We start from the raw sequence: 12669 nt of genomic DNA, 5'->3' as shown, positions 1-12669 counted from the left end.
TAAGTATTTGTACTTTCTACCACTGTCAAAAATCACAAATGAAAAGCAAAACGTTAGTAAGTAGTACTATACATTTATTGTTGTTTGCATAATACATTCCATTTCAAGTCCAAAAACCCTGTGGTGTAGATTATTTAAACAACAAATAGTATATCAGTTTATTCTTTCAGTGACAATTTAAGATCACTTGATTTGAACCACTTCAGGTCACTGGTAAAACACATACTCTTTCAATCCTTTACTTGTAATCTAATTTCCTTAAAATCAAGTGTAAAATAATATCTAAAAGGTGTATAACTTTTTAATTCCACTAAAAAACAAAATCTGTTGCTTTACCCATTACGTCAAGTGGACAAAGTTTGAATGTATACATGGATCAAATCAAGTGCTCTGTTATTTACATGAGACCACCACACAAACAGCCCCTCAGCTTTTTTTAGTTGAGTTCAACTGTCAATAAATAATACATAATGTGTCACTGCAGCATAAACTCATCATCCGGTTTCAGAGCTCGAGGTAAACCAGTAAAAACCTTGGTGAAGCACTCCAAAGGAATCTGACAACTGAACAAAAGCAAAAGAACCAAAGCCATTATTAGAAGTGCCCAAAAAAATGATTATTTACCATCCTAGATAGACACATATGTTACATTCTTGTAAGCTTTATTTGACTACAGTGGTGTCACTAAAGTCGTGAGATGAAGGACGAGACGAGACTGGGGGACATTTGTCGCATTTTGCTATAAATTATGTACATGATTTGCAAATGATTTTAAAAAGATGCATCTTTGGATTTAAAGATCTCATGCCTAGTTTGGGAGTGTTTTGAATAAGCTCAAACACAGCAGATACAGGGAGGGCAAAAAGTAGGTATACTGTACACTTTTTAAATTAACTGTTGTATTTTTAAAAGGTACCACAAATGGCAAATAAATGGAACCAAGAAGAAAGCAAGTAAATTCTAAAGCAGTATTGGACAGGTACCGATGGGAGAAATGCAGCAAAGTACTTTAAAACAAAAGAAGGGTGCAAAATAAAAAGAGAAAAGGGAGGAAGTTAATGAAATCAAAAACAGGTGCGATGGAAGGGAGGAGGTGAGGAAGAAAAAGATGCCTCTGGTCTGACGGCAAGAAAGGTAGAAAAGAGGTCAGAAAGGAAGGAACGATGTGAAGAAAAATACAAAGGCAGAAAAGCAGCTTTAAGACGAAAGGAAGACAGGATGGCAGAAAAAAGAAAGAAAAAAAATCTGTGGGGACGAGGTAAGAATGGAAAAGATGCCACAGGAAAAAAAAGTGAATGTACTAAAATGGTTTATTTTTATCACTATTAGAGTGCATATCTACTTTTGGCCCATCTTGCAGTGCAGTGCTACCATGAATTATGACTAATTAGTTCAATTTACCCTCATGTCAAATCAATGTTCCTCGTTGAAATGAATTGTCATGAATTGCCAAAGTTGAGTAAGAGTTGGATGTGTGCCTTTGAGGGCATGGCCTAATGAGTGACATCACAAGCTTGAGTCAGTTCGTCTATGTGTGAGCATCTGTGTTGTGGCCGACAGTAGCTTCTTCGAGTGTGCGTATCAGCGACCGTGGCTCTCCTTGCCCACATGCCAGGGAATTACGGTACCTTCATTTCTCGTTCGTTTTTTTTGCTTCACTCGAGTGGCAGCGTATTTGAAGCTCGCTCGTAACTGCAATTTTGGCGCGCAACCAATAATCGGGCAGTTTTTGTCCCATTTTTCCCCCTTTCCAACCAAGGACGTCAACATCTTATTTCTTATAAGGTTGTCCCATTAGACTATCCTAAAGGTCTGTTTAATCTGAGGTGTGTTATGTAAGAATTTATCCCGATAATATGGTCCGACTACGCATGTTCAATATTTATAAATCAAAAATCTTCATGTGCGTGGGGGAAAGCAGACTAGTCTCGAGCCAATTGACTCTAAACTATGATGTGAGCAGAAGCGAACAAGGAAGCTGTGGTAAATAAAACAAAATGTCCTAGCCAATATTTGTTTTTGTACAAACGTGGGTTCCAAAGAAGTCTTTTTTGTCGACAACCATCTTAGGCCTGGTACACACAGTAGGATTTTATAAGGACAGACCATAAAGATAGAAAATCAGGCAATGAACAGTTTTGGTCATATTGTATGTGGTCTGCTCAGATCATCTTGGAAAATGGGAAACTACTGAACATATATGTAAAATTGTCGGCCATGCCCTGCTTTGGACACTATTATACTTAACGCACCTCAAATCAAATGGTAATCTTGTAGGACAATCTAATAAGATAAAAGATCGTCGGGCACTTGTCGTCCTTGGTCGGGCAGAGGCTAAATCCGGACAATAACGGCCTGATTGCCTTTATATGTATACCAGGCCTAAGTAACAACGGTCAAGGTAGGTCAAGTCAAGCTACTACTGTATTCTAGTTTGAATGTTTCCCTCTTCCCTTTCCGAGCATTCAAAATGTGACAAATATGTCGCTGGTCGCATGATCGACAATAGGAAAGTGATGGAGTTGATGTTACTTCACAGTTCATTTCCAGCGTCATAAATAAATACGTTTCCACCCCATGGATGGAGTATCATATGAGCGCATACGTGGGTGACTTTGATGTTGCACTGTATATTATGTATATTGAGAAAGGAGGATTTGGTGGTAGTGGCGGGTGGGGTTGGGGCAACACTGAAATGGACGGCGTTATACCGTACAGCATGTTTAAAAGCGGATGAAGGTGGCGTCAATCTGGCGCACGCTAGGTAGCGCCAGCATGATCTTCCGCCGGTACTGCGGGTCCTTCTGCAGCGGGTTTCTCTCCAGGTAGACCGTCTCCAGGGATTTGGCATTCTTCAGCTCGTCCAGGTCCGACCAGTTGTCTATCTGGTTGTCGTTCATCTGAGGGGAGTTGCAGCGTTCATTTAGGACATTTGCACCTTTCTTTGGTGCTCTTTGTTTATTAGGTGGGAGCCTTGTCAGAGCTAACTTGGGTTGAGTGGTGGAACACGTTCTGGACTGGTTGCCAGCCAATCGCAAGGCACATCTAGATTAACAAACATCAGGGTACCGATAATAATATTGTTGGATTTTTCATTACAGTCAGTCTTTGTTTTGTTTTGATATTGATTTTAAATTCAGTTAGTTTTAATTAGTTTTCTAGGGCGGTTTCTCATGCAGGGGTCAACTATAGTTTTAAGTTGTAATATCACCACTAGATGGCAGACATGGCTTAGTTGCATTTACACCAAGTCTTATACTGCCCTATACTACAACGCAAGTAGACCTTATGGTACGGTATATTTATTAGGGGTGTAACGGTAAAGTCACGGATAGGTTGGGTTTCTTGAAACTTCTGTTCGGTATATTTTCGGTACAAAAAAGATTTTTTTTTTGTTTATTTTGAAAAGATGAGAAGTAAACGACACTTTTTTTTTCGAAAAAATAAATAAAAGCAAACCAATCAGGTGATATTCTAAGAAATTACACCAGAATAAAAGAATACACTAACAAAGATCCCTTTTTTTGTAAACTATTAAGACACTGAAATCTTTGAACACCCAGCAGAACCAGCCTATGACACGTCTAAGTATTCAAGTTAAAGACAAGTTGTCATTACAGTACATGTACACACTTTTTGTGATGAAAAAAATACATACGATAACAGTTACAATTATTGCCAACTATATTAAAACTCTTAACTCTATAATGAAAAAAATACAGTAACTTTAAAAAGTCTTTATGAAATTATATACACTTTTAAGGCATTGAAATCTTTGAATGTTCAACAGTGTATGATAAATCTTTCTATTTAAAGGGGAAGTCAACGTAAAAAAATTTTTTTTTCAATAATATGTTCTATGCAAACCCACTAGTTGAAACAGGGCATTCTGATAAATATTGCGTTTATGGAATATGAGTTAAGCAGCTAAATCCACTCGTTTTTAGCCAGCTCTGGGGGCGTCTCTTTGCGCTGGGAAAGAAAAAATTACAATATTTGGTTATCTTGTTGTTTGCTTCAACCCTTTTTTTGTTGGGATAGGATTGTGGATTTTTTATGAATACTGGTACATTGAAAAATGTATGATCAAAAATAAAATATATTATGAGCAGGTATTTTGCACGTATGCACATATTTTGTCTATATTTAAAACAGCATTTTTGTCAGACATCTGGTTAGGAAGTGTGTGGTCCTATGTGGCCCCCCAGTAGCACTGAAGAAAAATTGGGGCCCCCCTCCAGCATTTAAGTTGTCCCATCCCTGTATTAAATTAATAGACAAAGACGAAAATGAAGGTTTCATAGTCATATCTTACAGCACAAGCCATAGTCCAGAAAGAGAAACAAATTGCACCAGTGTTCAGGAAATATAAAAACAAAACATGAAACACTTGAGTCCTACCCAGAACTCCTGCAGCTCTGTTAGATGGCTGATGTTCTCGATCTTCTTCACTCTGTTGGCTGCAATGTCCAGAGTCGTCAGCTTTTTCTGATAGGAGAGAGAGTCATGCTGGGCTAATACAGAAAACACTTTGCAGCTGCTGTTATTGTTGATGCGCATTCACAGCCAGCAGAGTGCACAATGGACCGGTTTTTGCTTGACTCACATTGTTTTCCAAGCCCTCAATGACCTCGATGCCATTGTGGCTCAGGTAGAGCTCTCGCAGGCTGACCAGGTTCTGCAAACCTTCCATTTTAGTAATCCGATTACTCTGAATGTAAACGCAAAGACGTTAGAAGGAAGGAGTTACTTGAGGACAACTTTTGGCTGCTCAACCCACCTTTCGGTTGGCTGAAATATTAATTCAACTCAAATTTGTTTTAACTCAGTTCTAAATATATGCTTTTTTTCCTCATGGCATTTATGGGTGCACAAGGTATTTTAGATTAATTGGCATTAGCATTATGCGGGGTCATTGGAAAATGTCTCCCATGTAAATGGTCCCTGGGAGAAAAATGTGACAATCTCTGCTTTATGTTAGTGCTGAGTACCTGAATGCTTAACACAGTCAAGCTGTGTAAACAGTCCATATTCTGCAGCTTGGTGATTTTATTGGTGCCGAGGAATAAGCTTTGCAAAGATGTGAGTGCATCCAGGTTCTCTATGACCTAGGGACACAAACAAAGAATATGACGGTAACTTGATGAACTAACACGTTTGCAAGCATGACGGAAAACATACACGAATGCGGTTGGAGCCCAGCTCCAACATTTCCAGACAGGGGAAGTGGCCCAGGTTGGCGATGTTGCCGATTTTGTTGTGAAGCAAGAAAAGTTTCTTCAGCCGAGTCAGCTGCTCCAAACCTTCCACCTTCCTCAGAACGTTAAAGGACATGTCCAGCTGCCTGCATTTGAGCCAGAAAAACAGAGGAAGGGCTTGTTGGGGTCGAGAAATGCCATTTATCTGTTCCAGTGCCACAAAAAGTATTGAACAGTATTCAAACAGTTAAAACATAACTAAATATAATGTAAAGAATTAGAATTACGGTTTGTACATCATAATTTCATGCTTCATTGACATTGTGTTGCTCCCTCTGGTCAATGTACTGGGGCCACCAGAGGCCAGTATAATACAATCACATAATACAAGAAGAAAACGGTCACAGCAAAGTGACTCAGTAAGCTGCAACAAAATTAATCATTTTTCGCAGGGGATAATAGTAAGTTCTGCTATATTGCCCGTCTACATCTGTTTAATTGTCCATTGATTAAAGTAATGTAACATTGATGCTAGTTCTGTCAGCCAGCCTATGGCATTTTGAATTGTCTTTTAGCATTAGGCTAGCAGACTATGATGAAGCACATTTTTTCTATTTGACAAGGCTATGGGCTGACTAAATTTGGCCTGAACGCAACGACAATGAATAGGTGAGGATCCTGGATAGGTTCCCCGTCCCCCCCAAAATCTTCTAAAAATCTAATTTACTAATGCCGAACCGCTAATATACAGGGGTTCACTGTACACAATCAAAATTCAAACTTACTCCAACTGCGTGAGCTTGTTCAGGTTCTCCAACTTGCGGACTTGATTGTCATACAAATCGAGTTCTCGCAGTGAACTCAAACTGTCGAGATTTTCAATTTTTTTAATCAGATTCTGTCGTAAGGAAAGGGTCTGTGTGGACAAAGAGAAGAAAGGATTGATAATTCTGCATATTTGGGAGTTTTTCTTTGATTTCGAGGACGAAAAAAACCTCACAATTTGGTGAGACATAATATTTGGACTGACCAGCAACACTTGCTGAATGTATCATAGACTTACTTTAGCTTTCTGTAGCACTTCCAGTCCTTCAATTTTTCCAATACGACAGTGAACGAGGTCAACATCCTGTTTAAGAAAAAAAAAAAATCAGCAGCAAATCTTCACAATACTGGGACTGATTTAGGGTGTTCAGTAGAACTTATATATACATAAAAAAACATTTTTAACACAAATCTAATCATCCCCAAAATGGTGACTATACATTAAAATGTTCTTAAATCAAATTTTACACATGTTAACATATTTTTAAATTGTTAGAAATATTCAAATATAACTCAAAACATTGTTTGCAGAGTCAGTAAAGGTTTGACAATAGGGATTTTTAATTTTCCTTTTCTGCGGGAAGAAATGTTTGTAAATACGGAGGAAAAAAAGGTCAGTCAGCAATCCCGGAACGAATGATTGTGTTAAACTTTAATGCCCCAACATTTACAACAATATTTTTTCAACAAATGACCCAGTGATCAGTCATAAGAAATCCTGCTTATTATGCAATAGGCGAAATCTTTGCATCCCCAAAACCAAAGGTTTTCAGGAAAAAAACAGCAAATTTTTGAGTTAACACTGTGTTGTTAAAGAGATCAAGCTATTTTCAACACTTTAAATTGATTAATAATCTATAAAACACTCCCAAATTCCCTTTTATTCCTAAATCAATATTATTGTTTTGTCCCAACTAATAGTAGTGATTTGTGGAAAAAAAGTAAATATAGACACATAGGTGATAGGAGATTTTTGCTTGACAGAGAATATATGTCAAACAGCTTCCCCTCACCTCCTCTTCTGGGTCCAAGGTGATGGTATCCATGTCAACGGGAGACTCTTCTTTATCTAGGGGGAGTGAAATCATGACATTACACGAGAGAGAAGACCTCTGCTTTAACATCCACCCATTGCTGGATTACAGGACCAGAAACATCACTTGTGATTGCTGCCCCTGATAGGGTGAACGTGTTGGGATGACATACTCGTGGCGGGAGGCTGACTTGGATCCATGTCGCCATTGATGCTCTTCCTCCTGGTCTCGTCGTCGCCTGACTCCTCGGACTCGCCCCTCCGATCCACTACAAGTCAAGCACACAAAAACGGAATGCGATCCAAACTGTAAAATTAACAAATAAAACAGATTTTATTCACATTAACTTGGGGTGTAACGGTATACGTGGGTGTATTATGTTATGGTACGGCATGTTTGGTTTGGTCCACTTGCGTACCCTTTCTGATCAGTTTTTATTATTAGCGCTATTTTACGCGCGAGTATGCGAGTTTTTACATGGATTGCACGCGTAGGAGAGTGGGGGCACAGAAGAAGAGACAGTACGCCAGAGGCCGTGATAAATCATAAATGCATGGCTAAATGGCATTATTAAGGCATACGCAAATAAGCCACAGCTCGAAGGTCCCCCCATACATTGCGGTCTCCTGTTTGGGAACATTTTGGCTTTCCTTTTAAAATCGCCGATGGGCAAAGGTACGTGGATAAGTCCCAAAGTTGTGTGCCGACATTGCTACATGGAGATCGGCGGCTATTTTGCAGGTAGCACGTCTAACATATTAACGTACTTAAAACAGCATCATCCAATTGTGAATGTTTCTTCGACGAGGAAGAAAGCAGTCTTATTAGCCAAAAACTTCAAACTTAGAGAGATTTATCATATGCCGTTGAACATTCAAAGATTTCAATGCCTAAAAAGTGTATAGAATTTCATAAAGACTTTTTAAAGTTACTGTGTTTTATACATTATAAAAATAATTTTAACAGTTAGCAATAACTGTAACTTATTGTATTTGTTTCAGTCACAAAAAGTATACATGTACTGTAATGGCAACTTTAACTTGAATACTTAGGTGTCATAGGCTGTTGCTGCTGAGTGTTCAAAGATTATATTATTATCTTAATAGTTTACAAAATTAAGAGATCTTTATTGTGAATGTATTTTTTTTATTCTGGTGTAATTTCTTGGAATATCACCTGAATGGTTTGCTTTTATTTTTATTTTTTCTAACAAATATACCGTTTACTGGTCATCTTTTCAATAAATTAAACATTTTCAAAATAAACATATTTTATATATATATATATATAATAAATATATATATATATATATATATTTCGTACCAAAAATATACCGAACCGAAGTTTCCAAGAAACCGAACTGAACGGAAATGTGATTCAGCGTACCGTTACACCCCTAACGTTAACCTATTGTTCCATATTAAATTCTGGTCAATTCTTACACAAAGTTTGGTAACAACGGGCCTTATACAAGGTGCAAGACGGTTAAGAAGTTGTGAGGTATTAGGGACACAATTAGGTCCAAAGAATATAATATTCATCTGCAGTCTACTCAGTGGGAATTGAGACGTCATGCTTTTTAATAACAGCAGCTGGGGAGCAGGTAACAAGGCAATAAAATGGAACCTTAGGGCACTCCATGTAAAAAGGGGTGAAAAAATTATGTTTCAATGTAATGTTTCTAGCCTGGGTCAGGGTTCGGATTCATGATTTGAAATCATGGCTTCAACCCAATCGGTTGTTTTCTTAAACAAGGGTCAAGGTTTCAAATTAGTGTTTCAAGGCCAAGCCCTGCCATCCTTTGCTTATTCACCACTTCCTTTCGTGCTTTTTTTTCACAATCAACTAACCATCCACCACTCTTTCTTTCCCTCATGAAAGGAAGAATCCTTCCTTTTACATATCCTTGTTTCCTTCCATCCACCCCCTTCCTTTGCATCCCCATCCTTTTTTTCATACATCCTTGAATCCCTCTTTTCTTCTACGTTCCTTCTTTCCTTCCTTCCTTACATAGATCCGCTCTTCCCTTTTCCAGCTATTCTTACATCTTTCATTCCATAACATTCTTCAATCCTTGTTTCCTTCCATCCATATCATTCTTGAATCGATCATTCCTTCTGCCTTCTTTTCAGACCATACGTGTTGCATCGTTCATTTCTTCATCCTTCCCTCTTTCCAATCTTACTACCATCCACACTTCCTTGAATCAGTCCTTACCAATCCCTCCGTTAACTTTTGTCCCAGTCTGTATTATATACACTGCAATCTTTGCCCGACAGCAGTGACATAATACCAAGGAAACGCCACGCTGCCAGTTCATCGTTACAAATGACTACAACAACAATCTGTACCGATTCGTTAGTGTGGGTGTGCTCCCATCATTCCGTAGCAGTCTGTTTTTCAGTCCGCCGTTCGCGTCGTTAAATTGCCATACATACTGAGCGGTGTGAAACAGTTTGTAGAAGAACGTTAGCCACACCATTACCTCCCCGGTACGCGTCGACTTGTCAAGGCGGGATCGGACATGGATTATCGAGAACAACGTGGTCCGGGTTCGGCGTAAAACAACGACGTCAGGCAGCGAGCCTTGTTGTTAGCACGCTAGCTAGCAAACGTGGGCTGGACATCTGTTATACACACGAAAACGACACTTCAAATACGCTCGTGGGGTGAGAGTCGCTCGTCGTCATAAGTGACATTCAACCTGGCTGCTCGTGGAGACGGGGCGACAGTGTTCCGAAATTACTCACCTTCCATTTCTTGCGGCTCTACAACGGACATGCAAGCCATGTTTCCTGTAAACACTCCTGGCAACGCCTCAGCCAATCAGAGGGAAGAGATGTACGTACGACGGCACGCCGCAAGGTTGCGCCAGTCGCAAGCAAAGTATTCAACACTGGACACCCGCATACTCGCGGTTTGGTACCCGCGGATTCGCATACTGTATTCACAATTTTTTTTTTACCCCCAAAAATGCTGAGTGGTTTTTTTTTAATATTTTGGGTTTTCACTCGCTTCTTCAAGATTTTCGTGAAAAGAAGGCATATTGAATGTTTACCAGCATTTCTTCAAAGATTTATTTCAATGTATGTCAATGAACTTCAATTATACACGGATTTTTGCTATTCGAAGGCGGGTTCAGTCCCTACCCCCCATGACTGGCAGAGGTCCACTGTACACGGTGTCCTCCGTGTATGACAAATGTTTCGACGAATGGATCCACCTTTCTAGTTAGTGGTCACGCAACGCTAAAGCACACTCATGTTGCCTCAGCTGATTGTTTCACCTGATGGCCTGAAAGTGTTTTAATCCAAATTATATCTTTATATGCATATATAATAAAAATGAACTGAAATAAAATATTACAAAAATATACTGAAATAAAATAAAATTTAAAACAATACAATTTAGAGTTTACTAAAATGTCCATCCAGTCATGGTTTTCCTCATTAAGGTTGTGGTCAAGATGGCGCATAACCCAGCTCCTATTTGTGAGTTTTACCCTTGAGCTCCTAGTTACACAGGGCAAAAAGTTGTGCAAAAAATACTAAAACATTCAACAGTTGGACAGGGTCAAAAAGTTAGAGAAGGTCAAATTATGTTCACCTGGAAAGATATACAAATACTACAGTTGAAATCATCTAATCATCCACACACTCACAATGCTTTAGATAGCACAATCTGTGTTTGGCTATTAGCATTGATATACATAAGAACATCTAATTCACATCTTGTGCCAAAAGATAAACACTATTTTTATAATGAAACCTAAACTATACAACAATCTGTCGTCCCATCCACCTCAGCAACTTATCTGAACCATTTGTCTTCAGCTACAGTGCTTTCCTCGTTTTCAACAATTTATCACCATAACGCCAGATCCACGGTTCTTGTTCAATGATTCAGTCTCAGGAGTTTAGCCGAGGTCAAGACACATGCTTTCTCTGTGTGTGTGTGTCCATGCTGTTCACCCCACTCAAATGATATGTGACTACTTAGAACAACAACGCTGTCATCAAACGTCACCAAATCGCAGATAGTCTTCGGGATACTCATACTGTTTGTTACAACGTATCCTTGTGAGCGATCCTTTTCAAGGATGGTAGACATAGTAAAAACAAACATGAAAGTCGTGAGTTGTCAGTTTTGTTGCTTGAACACATTGACTTTGTGTGCAACTGATGTATGCTTCACTTTGTGGACTGATATAATGTTTTCCATCCATCCATTATCCAAAGTGCTTATCCTCGCGAGGGTCGTGGGTGTCCTGGAGCCAATCCCAGCTGTCTTTTGGCTGTAAGCGGGGTCACCCTGAACTTGTTGCCAGTCAGATCCACAAGGTACTTGGACCCCCTCTCTTCAACTTCTTATTTGAACCCTTTGGCCTCAGTGACAGTGCTTTCCCGATACCTTTCCAAATATTTATTACCATTCATATGGCTACAGATCTACTGCAGCTCCAGTCTAGCAAAGTGTGCCACAAAGCTATGTGCTTCTACCCCTCCTCTACAAAATCCATACATTAAAATTGAGTGAGTCCTCTTTTAGTCTTGTCGATGCCTCTAAATTGTTTTCTTCTGTGAGCGAAATGAAAAACAGCCCAAAAAATAAGTGTTATACATAAGAAAAAGAACATACGGTATACTTCACAATTAAGCAGTATGCAAACATTAACCCTGCCCTGTTAATATGTATGAGAACAGGCAATATGTACTGTGTACTCCACTATGACATATTTTCTGAAACATTTGGTGATCCAGGAGGTCTATATCAACCTCAAAAAATTGTTTTCAGTGTTCCATACGAATGAGATATTCAAACATCATTTTATTTTGTGTTATGTTTATTTTTTTGTTACACAAAATGTCACTGTAACTAGAAAACAATTTGACATGTTTCCCCTTAAGTCCCAATTGTGTCAACATATTTAGTAATTAACGTGAATCTAAAGCTATACATTGAATTCTAAACAACGAAAGAACAAGAACAACAGAATGTTTTTTATTGCATTTTTTTCAATATATTAACATAGGAGTGTTAAAATTGTGTTTTCAAAATTCTCTTGAATAAAACATGGACTGTTCATGACAATAATAAATTTATTGTGGCCTGGAGAGAAAAACCTCAAATGACCCTCGAAATGTGTATTGATTTGTTTTATGAGAACACTTTTAGTGGAAGAGAAGGCCACATGATGTATAAAAAGAATTTTAACAAACATTTAATTCAATTTGAAGAATAACACCAGAAATATTTGCTTTTATTTGAATCTTTTTTTTTCTACTGTGAACAACATCCAACCTTTTTTTCTTTATACTTTTTTGTATTACTTTCACACAACTTCCCTTCCTACCTACAAAGCAAGTTTATGGTAGAAGATAATTCTTCAAGGCAATTATTTTCATGTTATCATTACCTAGCTGTGAGGAGTTCAAAACAACAACAATGTTGCTCTGAAACGCTGTTCGGAACATAATTTGTAATGAACGATATGAAACTCTGCATCATCTACACAACTGCCATTGCATTGTAATTACTGCACCGCTGCTCACTTCTCGGTACTTATGTGTCACGTCTTAAATGTTCTTTTCGTTATTATTGCTTGTTGCAAT

At 38.5% G+C, this 12669-nt stretch overlaps 1 protein-coding gene and 1 long non-coding RNA gene across 5 annotated transcripts; one reads left to right on the top strand and one right to left on the bottom strand.

Moving 5' to 3' along the window:
* Positions 1-57: 57 nt before the first annotated feature.
* On the bottom strand, positions 58-9910 carry ppp1r7 (protein phosphatase 1, regulatory (inhibitor) subunit 7). 4 transcript variants are annotated; one of them, XM_086043688.1, is made up of 11 exons: positions 9808-9910; positions 7230-7325; positions 7037-7092; positions 6262-6327; positions 5984-6114; positions 5182-5344; positions 4992-5108; positions 4607-4711; positions 4402-4488; positions 2717-2900; positions 58-563 (listed from the first exon to the last, which is right to left on the bottom strand). In XM_086043688.1, exons 1-10 carry the CDS (start codon positions 9845-9847, stop codon positions 2724-2726), a joined length of 1038 nt encoding a protein of 345 aa, XP_085899814.1. In that variant the 5' UTR covers positions 9848-9910; the 3' UTR covers positions 58-563; positions 2717-2723. The 4 variants fall into 4 exon arrangements, with proteins under 4 accessions (XP_085899814.1, XP_085899813.1, XP_085899815.1 ...); XM_086043687.1 differs by having other exon boundaries at positions 58-2900; XM_086043689.1 differs by lacking the exon at positions 9808-9910 and adding an exon at positions 9543-9763 and having other exon boundaries at positions 58-2900.
* Positions 9330-11598, top strand: LOC147140980 (uncharacterized). The gene is made up of 3 exons (XR_015088451.1): positions 9330-9898; positions 11296-11397; positions 11504-11598. It is a non-coding gene; the product is annotated as an uncharacterized LOC147140980 (long non-coding RNA).
* The last annotated feature ends 1071 nt before the right edge of the window (positions 11599-12669 follow it).

This window comes from Filicampus tigris, chromosome 10, assembly GCF_054856515.1.
Source record: "Filicampus tigris isolate MCC_2025a chromosome 10, RoL_Ftig_1.0, whole genome shotgun sequence".
Taxonomy (NCBI): Eukaryota; Metazoa; Chordata; class Actinopteri; order Syngnathiformes; family Syngnathidae; genus Filicampus; species Filicampus tigris.
Note: the sequence above shows the minus strand (reverse complement) of the source record. Positions and strands in the feature narration are given on the sequence as shown.

What these genes read in the sequence shown, in the direction of transcription:
- ppp1r7 (XM_086043687.1), bottom strand. Translation starts at nt 9,847, where the DNA reads ATGGCTTGCATGTCCGTTGTAGAGCCGCAAGAAATGGAAG. An exon ending in AAGTCAGCCTCCCGCCACGA is followed by an intron (nt 7,093 to 7,229) that starts GTATGTCATCCC and finishes CACTCCCCCTAG; the next exon opens with ATAAAGAAGAGTCTCCCGTT. An exon ending in TGGGCTCCAACCGCATTCGT is followed by an intron (nt 5,109 to 5,181) that starts GTATGTTTTCCG and finishes TTGTGTCCCTAG; the next exon opens with GTCATAGAGAACCTGGATGC.